General features: G+C 42.9%; 2 protein-coding genes across 2 annotated transcripts; one reads left to right on the top strand and one right to left on the bottom strand.

Moving 5' to 3' along the window:
* Window positions 1-99: 99 nt before the first annotated feature.
* On the top strand, window positions 100-7,252 carry SKIC8 (SKI8 subunit of superkiller complex). Its single transcript, XM_084213379.1, has 10 exons — window positions 100-182; window positions 289-316; window positions 674-779; window positions 1,574-1,746; window positions 2,775-2,923; window positions 3,242-3,335; window positions 4,107-4,200; window positions 4,860-4,952; window positions 5,565-5,643; window positions 7,019-7,252. Exons 1-10 carry the CDS (start codon window positions 171-173, stop codon window positions 7,106-7,108), a joined length of 918 nt encoding a protein of 305 aa, XP_084069505.1. The 5' UTR covers window positions 100-170; the 3' UTR covers window positions 7,109-7,252.
* Window positions 7,253-7,654: 402 nt separating this feature from the next.
* DNAJA4 (DnaJ heat shock protein family (Hsp40) member A4) lies at window positions 7,655-14,130 on the bottom strand. Its single transcript, XM_084213890.1, has 8 exons — window positions 14,033-14,130; window positions 13,805-13,945; window positions 11,714-11,894; window positions 10,722-10,826; window positions 9,762-9,989; window positions 9,440-9,670; window positions 8,833-8,933; window positions 7,655-8,748 (listed from the first exon to the last, which is right to left on the bottom strand). Exons 2-8 carry the CDS (start codon window positions 13,934-13,936, stop codon window positions 8,530-8,532), a joined length of 1,197 nt encoding a protein of 398 aa, XP_084070016.1. The 5' UTR covers window positions 13,937-13,945; window positions 14,033-14,130; the 3' UTR covers window positions 7,655-8,529.
* Between the last annotated feature and the right edge of the window lie 3,522 nt (window positions 14,131-17,652).

Here is a 17,652-nt window from a genome sequence, read left to right as displayed (position 1 = left end):
CGGGGGATGTGCCCGCCCGTTCCTCCCGGCCGCAGGGCGGCGGCAGAGCGCGGAGCCGGGGCCGGGAGCGGCGCTGTCGCTGGCACCGAGCGTCATCAGGGCGCGACGGCGGCGGGAGCTGAGCCCGGCTGCTCTCGGCGCGCTCCCCTCGGGATTGTTTTCAGACAGACATGACCACACAGGTAATTCAAAACATAGCCTTAGCTAGGCTAATTTCTGCCTTGAGGTGTGTGTATGTGTATGTATATATGCTGCTCGTGTGTAATATGAATTGTTTTTTCTTTCTAGTACGGTATTCTCTTCAAGCAAGAGCAAGGTGAGCAAGCGCTAACGGGTACTGAGCAATATTGGTGTTCTGGGATGATGTAGAGTTGATAATGGCAGGTATCCGTGTGAGGAGACCTGGTTTTGTTTATATTAGGCATGAATCTGAGTAACTCAGAGGTAGCTGTGCTGCTTTTTCAGCGGTGACGCTGGTCACACAACACCTTGCATATTTTGGAACAAAGAAGACAGTGACAAGGCTCTCAGAGCGCTCAACAGGCCTGAGGAGCAGGGCAGGGTCTATTGCCAGCATTGCAGCTAGCCAGTTCAGCATGACCAAAACCAGTTGTGATCTTCTACTAAAAGAAAATACTTAATTTTTAATTAATGTGCTTATATTCTCCTTTAGCTCACGATGATGCCATTTGGTCAGTTGCTTGGGGCAAAAATAAAAATGATGGTTCTGAAACAGTGATCTCTGGCTCTTTGGATGATCTGGTAAAGGTCTGGAAGTGGTAAGTGCCCCACATTAATCTGTGTTAGGCCTTGGAAGGGGTCAGTGTGGAGCAGCCTTGAATTTCCACAATCTGCAGGGATGTTAGAAGAATGGCACACAGAGCTGCTTCTTTGAGCAAGTTTATCTCCACTGGTGTGCTTTCTCTTGGAGTGGTGGCATTCTGGTATGCTTTCATAAACAAAAATAAAAATGGAATCCTTTTGAAAATGCATTTCAGAGAATACCTAATGTACTTCTAAACCAAAGCATGAGAAACGCATCTTTTGATGAGACAGTGCATTTGGACATATGTGTTGTGAAAGAAAAAATGGGAATAGTGAGAAAGAGGAAATGACATCTTCCTTTTTTATTGACAAAAAGATCCTGGTCATCCTTATGGAAGTGTGCTTTTGCAAAGAAGTTATTGTCTCTTAGGCAAAGCAGTGTGAAGGATGTGCTTCACTTCAGCAGTAGGTTTGGCTTGGGTGGGGTGGCTGTGAAGGTGTCAGCCATGGTACTTGGTGCTGAGCTCACAGGTCAGCTCTGTGAGCACCCACAGACTGGTGTGTGATGCACATTTTTTGGTGGGATGGCTTCCAAACTTAGGATGAAACACCTGCTTGGCAGGAAAATGATAAATTATTGATTTGTCAGTTCTTTAAGTGCAGAGAGTTTGTGTAGCCCTTTACATTTCACGGGAGGACTGGGATTGCCGTGTGTTGAACAAAGGGAGGAATGTGGATTGTTTGTTTTGTGTGAGGCTGGGCATGCTCAGCCCTTCCCCACGGGGCTTTCCTTTCCCTTGCACGGCAGGAATGATGAAAAGCTGGATCTGCAGTGGACTCTGGAGGGGCACCAGCTGGGGGTGGTGTCTGTGGACATCAGCCACACGGGTGCCATTGCAGCCTCCAGCTCCCTGGACGCCCACATCCGCCTCTGGGACCTGGAGACTGGCAAGCAGATCAAGTCCATAGATGCTGGTCCTGGTAAGACACCAGTGCTGAGAACAGGGTGACTCTTCCTGGCAAATACTGGGGTACATGAGGGCATTAAGGTCTTGGGGGGGTTTAATCTTTCCTGTATTTGCAGAAGTCTTAAAAGGTTTTATGAACTCAACTCAACACAAAGCAACATCAGACAGTTTTACATTTATTTTTACACGCTACTTGTGCTTTCTCAGGTACACGTGTAGGCTTTTTGCTGCATGCATAAAGCAGAAGCTTCTCTTACACATGTATTGGTAAAGGGATATTTGGAAGAAAGAATTCAAGTGCTTATTCAGATGGATTTACAGAGAAGCTCTGAATGTTCTTCATAACGCTGCAGTGAATTTGAGCCATGCATGTGATCCTTTTTTATCCAGCATGTCCAATCCTGAGCAAGCAAGTCAAAACAGCTCTCAATGGTAACAATGCTGATGTTCTCCAAGCTGGAATTCAGAGCCTACTTGGAATTCTTATTCCAACTGTTTCATGAGTCCACTGGAACTCACAAATTTAAGAACAATCTTGCAGTGTTTTAGGCAATTAATATTTAACTTTTAGAAAAAAAACTGCAGCTTACATTGTGCCAGATAAATACATTGCACTGCTATGAAAAACGATGGGTTTTTACATTCAGTCACAGGAATTGTTATCTGTGTTACATTTGTATATCTACATTTCTCCTGCATCTTCTGTGCTTTGCTACATACTAGTGTTGCTTTTTTCAGTAGTTTCAGTCTTTTGGTGCCAGGAAAAAAGTAAGAATTTTGACTCAACTGGTGCAGTCTTAAATTCTAAATTTATTGTTACTCAAGGGTCTCATAAGGTCAGGGTCTTACAAGAAATGTAGTCTTTTACAAAATGTAAGTAAATAGCTCAAGATAGGCTCCATTAGTTACATAGAAGGGTAACTTGATGAGCTTGTACACTCTTAGAGGGTTACACATCTAAACAGATGCATACAGAACTGACACTGTTGAATAAGAACCAGGAACAGGATCCAGCTAACTGGTTTTTATTTTTTAATACAGTTGATGCTTGGTCCCTGGCTTTTTCACCTGATTCCCAGTACCTTGCAACAGGAAGTCACGTGGGGAAAGTAAATATTTTCGGTGTTGAAACTGGAAAGAAAGAATATTCTCTAGACACCAGAGGAAAGTTCATCCTTAGCATTGCCTATGTAAGAAGCACAATTGATAATTCCTTATGAGAAATGCTATTGCTGTAATATGTTGTAAATAGGTATTTTTGTTTCCATCTAGCAGTTTATCTCTGCAATAATACTAGGTGACAGCCATAGTTCCAATACAAATTGTGTGACATTTCCCCCTGCATATCTGGAAAATATATGTGGATCTTGTTTATAGTCCTCAGGATTTTTGGAGCCCAGGTATCTTGCATAGATCACTATTTGTGAAAAGTTGCCAAGGGACTATCAGGGCTTACACAGCATAAATATATACAGATGTTGAATCACACTTTTTGTGTTTTATTACAGAGTCCAGATGGAAAATACTTGGCCAGTGGAGCAATAGATGGCATTATCAATATTTTTGATATTGCAACTGGAAAACTTCTGCATACGCTAGAAGGTATGGTTTGGTTATTTGCAGTTCCTAATTCTGACCTAATTTCTGACAAAATTAAGGGATATAATGCAAGTCAGAATAAGCTACAACAACCATGGCAAAAGTGAGTTGACATATTTGTCCATTAGACAGTATTTAGTTATTTAGTGTGCTCTAACCTAAACCACTTAAAATATTAGAGGCAAACTGTAAACTCAGGCTTGCATCATAAATGACTTCTTTAAAAGATACAGTCAGTAATGCTTAACTAAATTCTTAAATTGGAGCTCCTTGTATTGTAGAAAAATACAAGGGAATGAAGCCAAGCCAAATGTGTGCTGCCTTGACATGGTTTTTCTTTTTCTTACATTATTTGTTCTAAAGCAATTTTTTGCTGGTCTTAAAAAGTAACTGAACATTTTATTTTGTAGAATACATGCAGTTTTTTAACAGATAAATGGGCTTTTCATGTTCATGCAGTTTCTGCCCAGTTGTAACCAAATACAACTTAAATACAAATACAGCCACTTAAATATGCAATCATACTATAAAATATGACATGATTTCTAATAGAGATCCCCAGCTGAAAGAAACCAGATAGTCTTTGTGTTGCAGACATGCCTTAACATTCACAGTTGAGAAGTGCTGTTTCCATTTTCTGTTGTGGGAAGAAGCCTCTAGAGAGAAGGAGGCTTCAGAGGCTGCTGTCTCTGAGCAGGCAGAGCTGCTGCAGCTTGCAGGGTGCTGTGTCAGTGAGAGGAGTGCCAGTCCTGCCCTGTGTCCCTGTCCCTGCAGGCCATGCCATGCCCATCCGCTCGCTGACCTTCTCCCCTGACTCCCAGCTGCTCGTCACCGCCTCCGACGACGGCTACATCAAAATCTACGACGTGTGAGTGGGGACTGCCAGCACTGCTGGCAGGACAGCAGCTGCTTACAGGGGCTGATGCTGTGAAACATAGATCAAACCCTCGGCTCTCCAGAATTCCTTTCAGCTTTTGGTGACTTTTTATGTAATAAATAATCTTAAATCATAAAATACTACATCCTTAGATAATTTTTGAAAGTGTAGAGATAGAAGAAAGCTGTGAATTGAGAACAAATTACTTTCCTCATATTTACCTGTAGGTAGTAAGCTAATTCTTCTGTGTATCTGTCATGTGAGCTTGTGTTCACCCTTCCTAAACATCTGTTCTGTACACAGGAAATTATATTTATGACCCATTTCTGTTGCATCTTGCAATACCTTGCAAGACCCTGGGGAGGAACTGGCCCTGCTTCAGTGGTCTTCACCCCCTAACCCTGCACTGCTTTGCCCTTAGTGAAACTCTTTGTCCTCCAGTCCATCTTCTTAGTGACTTCTTTTTATGTTATGTTTTATGTATTTGAAATGGAAAAACAGAATCTGCTGTAACACCAGTTCAGCTTGGATGAACAAATGTCCAGAAGTCATCTTCTAATGAACCATTCTTGATTGCACTAGCGAGAGTATGTTTCTGTTGCTTTTTCCCTGGAATTCACAAAGCAAATGCTAACGTGTTCTTTCCACAGGCAACATGCAAACTTGGCTGGCACATTAAGCGGTCACGGATCCTGGGTTTTAAATGTAGCATTTTGTCCCGATGATACCCATTTTGTTTCCAGGTATTGAGGATTTTTAATTGTTTATGATTACTGAAAAAAAAATATGTGTACAAATTGCAGTGGGATCTGTAATGAGGTAACATAACATTTAAAGGCTCGAGCCAATCTGTGATGTGATACCAGCTGTAGTGAGGGCATTTTACAGAGTAAGTAATCCCATTGCAGTGTAGTTCCTAACAAGTGAAAAACACCTAACCCAGGAGAATGGCAGTTTGATTCTAAATAGCTGAAAAATTGCTCTTGAATCAAGAATTACAACCTAAAGTAGTAGTACAGTAATCTACTTGAATTTTAGTATTAATTCTTAAAACAACTGAGGCAGCTGGGGGGACCAAGTATATGTAACAGGAATTTCCTTATCCAAAGAACTTGCCTCAAAGAAAGGCATTTGGCCAAAATGGGAATCTTCATTTTCACATTGCAGATGTTGGAACAGTAAATTTATTTTAAAGGTGGAACCTGGCAGAAGATGCGGTCCTTTGCTACTTCATCCCTGTATTTGATAGGTGAAAGAGGGTTTCTTATGTCCACCATATGAGACCCTTTAATGTTTGCATTAAACTTTAGTTAATGTATTAATTTAATCATTAATCAGTATTATTTTGCTTTCAGTTCATCTGATAAAAGTGTGAAGGTTTGGGATGCTGGAACGAGGACCTGTGTCCATACTTTTTTTGACCACCAAGATCAGGTAAGGCTGCTATTCCCTGAGTCACCACGTTCCCAGGAGAGCTTGTGTAGTTGAGCACATTTGTGCTTCACCTTGGTGCTGCAGCTCTGGGCATGCAGTAATGCAGCTTTAGCCTGCTATAATGACATTTTAGAAGCTGTGGTTATTTAGCACTTAATATTGAACTAGTACTCCCAGGTGTATATGCTGATCTCTTCCAAGTAATTAACATTTTTCAGGCCCAAATAAAGGCAATCCTGAGTGGCCTAAGTCTCACCAGACTTTGTTACCTTTGTCTCTGGTTTTACTTATTTCTGTGATTAACATAGCATGTGCATGTGTAAGGGTGAAAATACTTACTTAAAAGGATGGAATTACTTACACAGATGCTTGAAAGGAGCCTGGAAACTTGTGGGTTTTTCCTCCTTCAGTGTCTGTAATACTGTGGGTTTTTAGTTTACTGTTCAGTGATAGCTGCTTGTGAGGGAAGCAGATAGGTTTCTACCCATTCACTCTTTGTCCAAATGTTAGGTGATAAACAGAACAGTGTTGTTATATTTTAATGGACCACTGAGCAAGAAACAAAGGATCTTCTTCCAGATTTTATTTCAGTGTTTTCTTTTGTAGTGCTTTCTTGCTGGTAACCTTCTTTTCAGTTACCTATAGTTTTGGGGGTTTTAATATTGAAGTACCAAGTGGGACTTGATTTCCCCTGTTGTTCTAGCTTTTGTGTATCATCTCATTTAGTCTGTGGCAAACAGAGATGTGCTAGTTACTGGGAATGCTGGGTTTGGTATTAATGCAAAATAGTGTACAAGATTACCCAAAACATACTGTTGTCAACACAGCCATTCTGCACTCCACATTAACGTGCTGGGTAGCCTTCACCCTTCCTGATGTCATTCTGATGGAGATGGCTGTCAAGAGCTTGTGTAACTGTCTTAGATCAGAGTGACCTGGATTTTTCTGTTTTGTACTGGCAGGTAAATGGTTCTCTGAAAGAGCTCAAGGATAAACCCAGTCGTTCTTCAGTCTGTCATGATGTCTCAGTCTGCATGACAAATACTCTCTTTCTTTCCTGCACTGTAAAATACCCTTTTCAGAAAGGGCTGCAGGATGGGCAGGGGTGAAAATGCTTGGGTTATTTATGCAAACTGGGGCAAGCACTTTTCAGCCCTGACCGAGTGTCTCCAGCCAGTGTAAGCAGGAGTCAGTGGGAGTGGCTGTAGGAGCTCGTCAGGCTCCTAGAGGGCAGTGTCCTGCTCTGCTTCGGCAGCCTTGGCTGCTGGTGAAGCAGAAGCCAGAACTCCACCAGTTCTAATTAAGTGACTTTTCAATAATTTTTCCTCTACTCCTTTGTTCTCTCTGGATAAACTTGCATATGTCTTATTTACAGGTTTGGGGAGTGAAATACAATGGAAGCGGGTCCAAAATTGTGTCCGTTGGTGATGACCAAGAAATTCATATTTATGACTGTCCAGTTTAAATGTCTTGACTCAGATGCTTCAGTAAATCTCTTGTAGCAGTTTCAAGGGACTGCTACTCTCCTATGTAATTTTTTAATATGATAAAAGCATTCATACTGATCTGAAAAACCAGATCTAAACTTTGATTTTGCTTAGCACGACAGAGAGCCTTACTTTTTTAAAATAAAAGCTACAGCTCCAAGTCCTTGTGTCTAATTCTTGGGAAAAAAAGTATTTTTGGAAATAGGTAGTCATGGGTGAAGTAACTGCTCAGTTAATCACCCCTGCTTTAAACATAAATAGACCAGAGCTGGAAAGCATGGGCTAAGTGTTACAGCAGCTTATTTTAGCAGAAGGAAAATGACTGAGGCTGTGTTATGGACATGGGAAATGACAGCCCAGCTTGTCCTGGTGCTAGAGCAGTGAGTGCAAGAGGATCACTTAAGCTGAACACCTGTTTCAACAACTAAAACATGGACATAGAACATTCATCCTGGTTTCATTTCACTAAAGGGGACCACTTGTTTTCTAACCCTGACTTAATACAAACACTACCAGCAAATAGGTAAAGTGGAAAAAAACTTTAATGGGATTGCTGTACTGTGGTATCAGGTACATTACAAAACAGCAGCAGTACACCCAGTGCAGGTGGTTTTGGTTTATTCATTTTAGTTAAGGCACAAGTATACAATGCCTAGGAGGAAGTAAAAACCCTTTCTAGGGAAGGCTGAAATACAAAGCTTGAGCTTCTGAAAAGTCAAACTTTTATTTGCAAGTATTTGCTTGTATGTAACACCATTAGAGGACAGCTTGTAACCTTAGGTCACACACAGAGAAGCAGCTGAAGGAATGCTACTGTAAACCCACAAAACACAGGAAGCGGGCTATGAGGCAGAGAGGAGGGCATGCACAATATGCTTCTGAAATACAAACTGGACAGGTTTGAGTGGTGCAGTGAACACAAATAATCTAGACTAGATGACAGGAGTCTGAGCTTAGAAGAACTTGTTTAAATAAAGGGGGCTCCAGAATGGCTTAGAAAGTACAAGAGAAGCATGAGAAAAGGTGAAGTACTATTTATTAGAAGTTATTCTGCTATGTTTTATTCTATGAAATTAATTTTCCAGTATGAAAGTATTTACATAAGACACTCCACTTAGCCTCTACTGATATTGCCAAAGTCTTATAGAAATAGCACAGGTGAATACATTGAGAACCTTCACAGCAAGGAAAATGCATACCAACTTGGTTCTCAGCTGTATGACATTTGCTTTATATAGAAAGACTACAAGAACACAATATAAATTAGTTACAAAAAGGTGATACTGACAGCGCAGCAACTCAATTTGCTGAACACAAAAACCACAAGCAGTGGCTATTACAGCCATGCAGTTTTCATTGTGAAAATTTACATCTTAGATGACATCCGCTTCACCTTGCTTTAAGATGCCTGACATTGTACTCCTGTTCTTGGACCCTCCTCATCTTCTTCATATGCTTCTCCTGCACTGTTACGGTAGGTTTGCTCATTTGGATCAAAATCTTCAAGGTCTACCTGATCCATCTCATCTGTAACCATAACATCTTCTCGGGAAGGAAGCAGAGCCTCCAGCAGAGACAGTTTCTCCCTTGGGAGCCAGTAGTGCTCTGGAAACTGGACCTACAATTTTACATATTTTTTAAAATTAGTATTTATTCATGTGCAAAAATGAATATATTGGCTACAGAAAAGCATGCAGCTTACCAAAAATTGTATGATCAGGCTGCCTTTGTCCATTGGAGATTTGTAGACAGGCATCCCTTCATTGTAGATACACTTCAGGTCACCATGTTTTATGACTTCACCTATAGAGGCAAGAGCTGTAAGTGGGCTGCTGGGATGGGACAGGCATTTCACAGCCACACAAGGCAGGGCTGTACACTCACGGCACCTCAGGGAGATGGTAACCAATTCACAGCAAAGACCTAAACCCAAGCTGTACACAACTAAGGCCATTTAGACTATTTCCCCTGCTATAAGAGAAATCAGCTTTTCTTGGCACTGCCTTCAGGCTGAATGAAGACAATTTAGTAGAATTAAGATTCTTTCCTCTTTAATATCTTCCTGGCTATCCACCAACTGGGGCTGAGGTTTATTAAGAAGTATTTGACAGCATTAGGTATACCTCTGCATGTTTTAGAAAGCATAACAACAAAGAACCAACTAACATTAAGTGACTGCCTCATGAACCTGTTGCATCATCTGGTTAGAAAAGAAAACCCCAAATAAAACCCAAAAACTCCAGTCCAGGTACATTTAAACAGGCAAGCAGACATAGTATTACATAGTATTAGTACTCTTAACGACCTACCTGGCCTAGTAGATATGACAAGAACTCTGTTGTCCAGAGTTTCAATTGTCTTTCTGAAACCACATAAAGCCTCTGAGAGTTGAATTCTCATTTTTGTGATTAAGTCATGCCCTCGTCTCTGAAAGACACTGTGATCCTTTTGATCAAGCACAATTATAACATCACCAGGCTCCAAGTCAGGCTCCTGGTCACCTTCTCCATGAAATACTATCTTCTGACCATCTTTCATACCTGAAGAAAAGAAACCCATTTATTCTCTGCAGAACTATAGACTATTATTGGCATTATTATTTGGGAACCAATACAAATATACAGTCCTTACCTTTATCAACATGAACTTCTATGATCTTTTTCTCTCTTACAACCTTACAGCCATTGCAGTTGTCACATCTGTCTTTCGGATTTATTCTTTCACCTTGGCCTTTGCATTCTGGGCACACAGTTTGGATTTGCTGCACCATGCCAGGTCCAATCTGCTGAACTATAACTTGCATCCCTCTTCCTTTACAGACAGGACATTTTTCTACTGCCCCTCTCTTCCCGCCATAACCTTTGACAAAAGAATTAAATTGCATCTCAGTCTCAAAAAATTACAGTAGTCAGGCTGGAACTCGCTGACTGCAAGAGCATATTTAGGGTAACTTAAGAGTGGTTCAGTAATGGAATTTAGCTGCCATCACAAAACATACCCCACAAGCTGGAGGTTTCTACAAACAAATGTTCATACAGCTTATTGTATTAGTCTCTGCCCCACCCCCCAGTAACTCCTGGTTCCCAAGGAACTGTCAGCATACCAAATTCAAGACATAAATATTCCATTAATACTTGGAAAAGAATCTGCTTACTAAATATTTAACAGAGTACTAAGATATAAAACCTTATTAAAATTTGCCTCAAAGGGGACCAATCTAGGGAGTACTTAACTGTAAAATTAGTAGCGTTAACACAAGCTGGTCTTCAATCCGCAGCAATTAAAGAAATTTTACAGACTAAACATTTACATCCAAGTTCTGGGTGAAGATAATTTTAATTTAGGTACCCCTAACTGCAACTCACAGTGAGTTTTAGTTTGCAATTAGAACAATCACTTTGTAACACTGTCGAGAGACTTACTTTTGGATAAGTGTAAGTAAGAATTAAATACCCTGGCAGACTCTCAGGGATCAGGCAAAGAATGAAGACAGAGAAAAGTAAAAAAGCCTTCAGACTTTCTTCTCAGCCTCAGACAAGCCACACAAACAACTTGGAAGAGGGATCTGAAACCACTACTTGTGTTTTTTACCTTCACACTTTGCACAAATAACATTCTTTTGCAGTGCCAGTTTCCTTGTAATGCCATTATATAGGTCTTCAAGAGATACACCTAACTGGTGCACCACATTTTTGCCTTCAGAAAAAAAAGAAAAATATTAATACTTATTCAGCTCTTGTGAGGACAAATGTTCATGCACAGTCTCACTGAAGAAATGCAGAGTTCATTCCAAACTTTGAACACAACTCAGCCCCCTTAAAAGCATTCCATCAGCTTCCACTAAGCTCCACCCATTTATTTCCAAACATAAAGGCTGAGCTGTAATTAAGCAAAGCATCATCAAAGCCACCCTATCCCTGCTCCTCCTCCTAATTTTATAAGCTTAACTGAAACAGCAAGATGCAAGGACACTACCAGCTTCACATCTGTCAATTTAGAAGTTGCTATTTATGCCTGCCTATGAATTTCCATGCCACTTCATAGCATAATTTCAGTGATTTTACAGCAAGTTACTACTTGCTCCTTTAACAGGCATTGGGCTTGGAAAAGACAAAAATCATATCATGCTTTTGGCAATACACTGTACTCAGTTTCATGTAATTTCTCCCAAATATTTTAATGGGATTTAAAATTACTGAAGTTTAAGTTGATGGTGTCCTTTGAAGCAAGTTGCCCAAAAGCATATGAGCAAGTGAGGCACAGACTTGGAAAAAAGGTAACTTAAACAGGTCTAAATCAACTGCTGACTCACTGATGTTTCCCCCTCCCCTACAGACTACCCATTTCCCCTTCAACAAAAAATAAATAGAACTTAGCAGAAAGATGGCTATGGCTAAGCCACGTTATCTACTTTATTAGACTCTTCATGCTAATATAACTAGAAAAATCAGTTTACTTATTCTATTGTTGCAACAAGTAATATCCACGCTATGTGCACTCAGCAGAACAGCAGTACCATAGCACAGGTGTTTTATGCTTAAGTGCATGGTTAGAGTTTCTAGAACTTGTTTAGAACTGTGTACCTCTTCTCTCTCTATTCATTCGGCCTCCACCACCAAAGAACATGTCAAAGATGTCCATGGGTGAAGAGAAGCTGCCGCCACTCAGGCCTCCTTCTTTAATAGCCTGCTCCCCACCCTGGTCATAGAGGTCCCTTTTCTTTGGGTCCGACAGAACTTCATATGCCTGGGATATAAGTTTAAACTAAAAAGAAAAAAGAAGCTCTGAACAACTATGACCAAGAGGAAAAGTAGCCCTCTCATATACAGCTCCATCTACAGATCGAGCCACTACAACACCCTCTTGTAGCAGGAGGAAACTCCCTGGGTAACACACTATAATAGTACACTTTTGTCCAGGAAAACCACCCCTTTCCTCCCTCTCCCCCCTCCTCCCATGTTTTAAGTGGGCTTAATTCAGTCACACCCACCTTACAAGTATATACCAACTACATTTTGCTGATTGTGGTAGTTGCAACAATCATTATAACCTCTAACAAATCCATTTAGAAAGGAATATGGTGCTATCCCTGAAGTCCTGCAGGCGCCCAACTGCTCATGGCCACAGCAATGCTAGTCAGCCTAGAGCTACACAGAGATCCTCCATGCCTGCTGAGCTGGTACATCCAGCTACAGCAGAGATTTATGTGACCAGACACTGGTGTTGCTTACTCATCACAAACACAAGGACTTCGATACAAATCAAAACAATTAAGGAATTCTCTTAAATAGCTATGAAGAATTTCCTATTACTAAAATTGCCAACTGAATTTTTAAAAAGAAATTGCTATTACTGGAATGACCCCTTCAATTTTAAATTTCATTTACTCATGGCCATGTAAAGTGGTGTAAGCAAAAAAAGCAGGCCCAAAATAAAAGCAGAAAAGGTGAACTAAAAAAGTAAGAGCAGAAAAGGTTGCCTTTGACTAGGCTACTGTTTGAGTTCTGTAAGTTAGTATTCTAGACAGTAATGTAAGGTAAATATGGACCTTCTATTCCTATATTAATGTATTAGTAGACCAGCTTTTAGATAAGCTATCCCATCATTCACGTTTTCCTTTGTTCCCCAATTGTGGTGCTTGTTTATCATCCAAGTCAACACAGGCAGCTGAGCGGGTCTGTGCTGATATCATGTAAAACAGTTCTCCTGTAAGCAGTACAGTCCAGTGATTTCCCAGGTATAGTTACCTTGGACATCCTCATTAGCATTTTTGTCTGAAGAAAACCCATCCTATTCAGGGGCACAAACCCATCGAGCACAACAGTGCTGGCAGCTGGATCCACCACCAGCCTTTTAAACATCTGACAGCACAGTGGCCACTGGCACACTAGAAATCCTTCAAGCTCTGCCTGTTTTAACCAGCTCCTCTAAGGACGATCTTCCACTGTAACTACAGGGAAACTAATACACGCCACATCCAAAAAAAAAAAAAAAGAAAAAAGAAAGAAAGAAAAAAAAAAGCTGCATCCCCTCTTCCACTTCTGGGCCATCAGACCAGCTGCACAGATCTGAATAGAGACCTGGAAGCAGGGGGAGCCTTCACGTACCGGCACTACACTCCAGGAAAGGCAAAGCAGAATTTGAGCTGGGACTCAGGGCACGCTGGCCGAAACAACGGCCTGTCTGTGGGGGAGCCGCAGTGCTCCCGCGGGCGGCCCTGCGCCAGCCTCCGGTTCTCCCGGCAGGGCCGCCCACTGCGCGATCCGGCGGCGCCTGCGGTGAGCCCGGCTCGGCCCCGGCCCGCCGGAGGGCCGGACGGGGCCCGCGGGGAGCCCGGCTCGGCCCCGGCCCGCCGGAGGGCCGGACGGGGCCCGCGGGGAGCCCGGCTCGGCCCCGGCCCGCCGGAGGGCCGGACGGGGCCCGCGGGGAGCCCGGCTCGGCCCCGGCCCGCCGGAGGGCCGGACGGGGCCCGCGCGGAGCCCGGCTCGGCCCCGGCCCGCCGGAGGGCCGGACGGGGCCCGCGATGAGCCCGGCTCGGCCCCGGCCCGCCGGAGGGCCGGACGGGGCCTGCCCCGCGCAAGGGCCGTAGGTGTCGCCTGGAGCGCGGCCGCCTCACGGTGGGTAGGTGGGTGGCCCACAGGCCTCGGCCCAGCCCCGGCCCCCACCCCACGTACCCGCTCGCCCTCGCTGGGGTTCTTGTCGGGGTGGTACTTCAGCGCCAGCTTGCGGTAAGCGCGCTTGATCTCCTCGGAGGAGGCATTGGGCTTCACCTGCAGGATGTCGTAGTACTCCGTCTCCTTCACCATGGTGGGTGCCTGTGGGAGGACGCGGCACGTTACCCTCGGGTTACCCCCGGCTTATCCCGCCCAGCGCCCCGCCGAGCGCTCGCGGGCCGCGCTCACCGCTGCGGTCGCTCCGCTGCACAAAACGCCGCCAGCACCGCCGCCCGCTCGCCAATCCCGGCGGCCCCGCCTCTTCCGCAGGCTTTATAGCAGCCCCGGCCGAATCTTCTGGAATGACGCCGCGCGTGACGTCACGGGGCTGGAACGGTCTAGAACGGCGGCGCGTGACGTCACCGGCGGGGCGCGCGGGGGAGGAGCCCCGGGCCGGGCCGGGCGGTCCGTGGTCAATGTGGGGCGGCCCGGTTCCCTTTAATCGCCCCGGCTGCCTTTAACCGGCCGGGCTGTGCGGCGGGAGCTCCCCCGGGGCCGCGCCCGGCGTTCCCTGAGTACAGCTCCCACACACTGTGCTCGGGCAATGGGCTGCCCAGGAGTTGGCATTGGATGGGAGCTGTACATTATTATCTATGCTAATGTGGTAACGCGCGTCTATTCTTTCCTCTTGTTTATTCCTTTTAGACTTACATGTAATACTATTTTTCAATAAAAGTTCCAAAATAATAATAGTTTTATTGTACGGAAGCTTTAGATGCGCTTTCCATTGCAGTAGAAGTGTGGCTATTTTATAGAGCTAAAATATATTTTATGGAGCTAAAATTTTACATCTTTGTGTTGTAGACACAGTCTTTTAAATCTAATTTAGAAAGCTTCTGCCTGTGTCAGCTTTAGGCAAATCTGAAATGCCGCGGGCCCGGCAGGGCTGAGAGCTCTCCTGAGGGCCCCTCATGGCGGCCGCCTCAGCTGGGGCCCGTTTCTGTCCCTGCCCTGTGAAATCTCACAATTCACCTCCGAAATCTGATAATTCACCTCTGAAATCTCACAATTCACCTCCGGGAGAGGCTGGCCAGCGCCCTGGTACAACCTGCCCCATGCTGCGTGTTAGATCTTGTTCTGGTTAATTAATAGAAGGCTTTCCTGATGCCTTGTTCCTCAGTGTTTCGGGCCTTTTCAATTAATTTGGCTCATGTTGTACCCCTGCTCCGTATCTGTTATTTGTCTTTTCCTCAAGCCAGCCTGCCTGGAGCAGACTTGGAAGCTGGGCTAGTTTCCATCTTTCTCCAGGTAACCAAAGGTCCTCAAATAATTATTTACTGCTCAGGGGAAAGGAGATAACTGGTACTTGTGTGGATCTGAGCAATAGCGTATTTTCCTAGAAGATGGCAACTTAATCTGAAAAATCTTAAGTGAAAAATGCAGAAAAGCTGCATGACCTGAGAACAGATTTTGCTCAAACTTGAGTTGAATAGGAATGTATATGAGCTGCTTTTTTATTCCAGGAAACAGTTCCGTATTCCTGGGAATAAAAAAAGCAGAGCGTCTCCTGTGATTATGATAACCCAAAGGTTCCAGTGCCCTGCCCTGCCAACCACAGCCTGGGTAAAGGGTCAGGATGACTGAAGGAGAGGGCCCTGCTGTGTTGTCTAACAGTGGGAAATGGGGAAAAAGAAAAAGGGGGAGGGATCCGAATGAAAATTTGTCATCATTTAGAGCTCTGGTGCCACTATAATGACCTTCCTACTGTATTTCAGCTAAATACTATTAGAAGATTGAATTAGTACAATCTACTTATATTCAGCATGTAAATTTACTGAAGAATGGGCAGCTAATTACAGGAAATCAACAGAAAATGTCAATGAAAGGAACAGTTCAAAACCACAAGAAAGATATCAGTGTTGGTAACTGTTATTTTCTCCAAGTGTAATTATCAGCAGCTGAACATGTAAATCTATGTTTTGCAATTGTGAAATTATATTGACAAGTAAATGCAGGAACTCTTCTCTAGAAATATTTATGGTAAGTTACTCTGTAAACTTGTAGACCAGGAACTAAATATCTCCTTTTTAATGCAAAGAAAAGGTTCATTCTCAAATGGTCTCCAACTTAAATTACCTATAATCTGTTGTCCTGAACATAATATTTCCTTTTAAGAAGAAACAGTAAATCAGTTTGTAGCTTTGTAGTAGCTGAATGCTTTAGTAGATGAGAAGCTTTCAAAGCACATAATGAATTTTAGAGATCCATTTTTAGTGTGTCATACAAAGAGTATATCATTTCTGTGAGTAGAAATCCTCCTGTAGGTGTGTGTAGGTACTGGTAACTATAATAAGAACTCACACTGGTGGATGGTTTTTTACTGTTAACATTTGTTACTTGTAAAAACAGCCAAAAACTTGGCTGGTTTGAGTCTTTGCTTAAGAGGATTGAGCCTCCTACGTCATTTACTTTCATTTTAGTAGGGCAACCTATCAGGTTATGTTTACCTTCATATGCAGTATTTGTTTTCTCCGTCTTTGGTTCCAGTTGGTGCAATAAAATCGTTATTTATTCCAAGAATTAGCGGGAAAAGTAGTCAGTGTTGGTGTTTGAGATGATAAAAACAGGAGGTACCACTCAATGGATATTCTTTGCATCATCACGTGCATCTCCTACATCACTCTTGTCTGAGTGATGCCCTCATTCTGACACCTGAGGAGAATACAGTCCTACAGCTGTCTGAAGCAAGACTCTTCCTATTTATCAATACTTTATTGATGTATTTATGGAACAGAGTTAGAATCCTCAGCAGATGGTTTTGTCATGATCAGTAATAGATGTGATACAGCCTTTACACGTGCAGACACATTTCTCAGCAATTACAGTCGTGGTTCCTGTACTCAACCAGCCTGGTGATCAAGGCTGTATATTCTGTGTCTTGTGGTGCACACCTTGCCTCCTAAAGTTTGTGGTTGTTGCTAACCAGCAGTTGCTCACCCATTTTTCAGATGAACAGCTAATTTCTTTTACTGTTCTTCCCCTTTCTTCCCTCCTGCCACACGTAATGTGAATCACCTTGTTGCTTCTTACTTGCCCAGTATCAAATTAGCGTGTGGGTGTCAACAGGAAAACAAGCAGAGAATTTCTGTTCTCTGCAGGGAGGCAGGAATGGACTGGGAATGGGGAGTAATTAGATCTGGAGCCTGTTTTATTTAGCCACCAGAGGACTCTGCTTCTGAAACAGGTTAGCACAAAACAGGAGTTAAAACTGCTCCCCCCCTGACCTTGGGACCATGCAGCATCTTTATATCCCACAAGGATTATGCATTTATCTTTGAATCCCATTGTACAAATCACTGCTTGAATCTGATTGTTTGCATTTTTTTTATCTGGCTGTATTGCTATTTCTCATTCTTGTTGAAAGCAGGATCCTGGAGACACAGGTAAGAGAACAAGCTGCTGAACTGCAGCTGCAGCTTCTTGCAGCACCCTTGATTTTTGTTGAGTATCAAAAATAAACTTTTATTACAAACACTGGGAAAAAAAACAAGTCAGGAATCTGAGGGATTGTGTCTCATTTCAGTCACTAAATCTACTTAAAAGAGCTTCAGTATTTCCTCTATAAAGTGAAATTAGAATCACAGCAGACTTTCCTTTGTGCTGAGCTGGATTCTTTGAAACATCCAGATCTCAAAAGTTAGCACAATTTCTACAAACTTCTTAGGGAAATATCCTTTAAGTAATGTTTTTTAGGCTATGATTTTTAGTCTTATTAAAAATATATGTTAAACAATAAAGTGTGAGAGTTTCATTGAATGAAGCTTTAATGGCCCTGGGCCCATAATTACGATACGAAAAGGATATTTTCT

Source organism: Fringilla coelebs (assembly GCF_963513975.1).
Source record: "Fringilla coelebs genome assembly, chromosome: 12".
Taxonomy (NCBI): Eukaryota; Metazoa; Chordata; class Aves; order Passeriformes; family Fringillidae; genus Fringilla; species Fringilla coelebs.
This window is presented reverse-complemented; position numbering and strand designations above follow the sequence as displayed.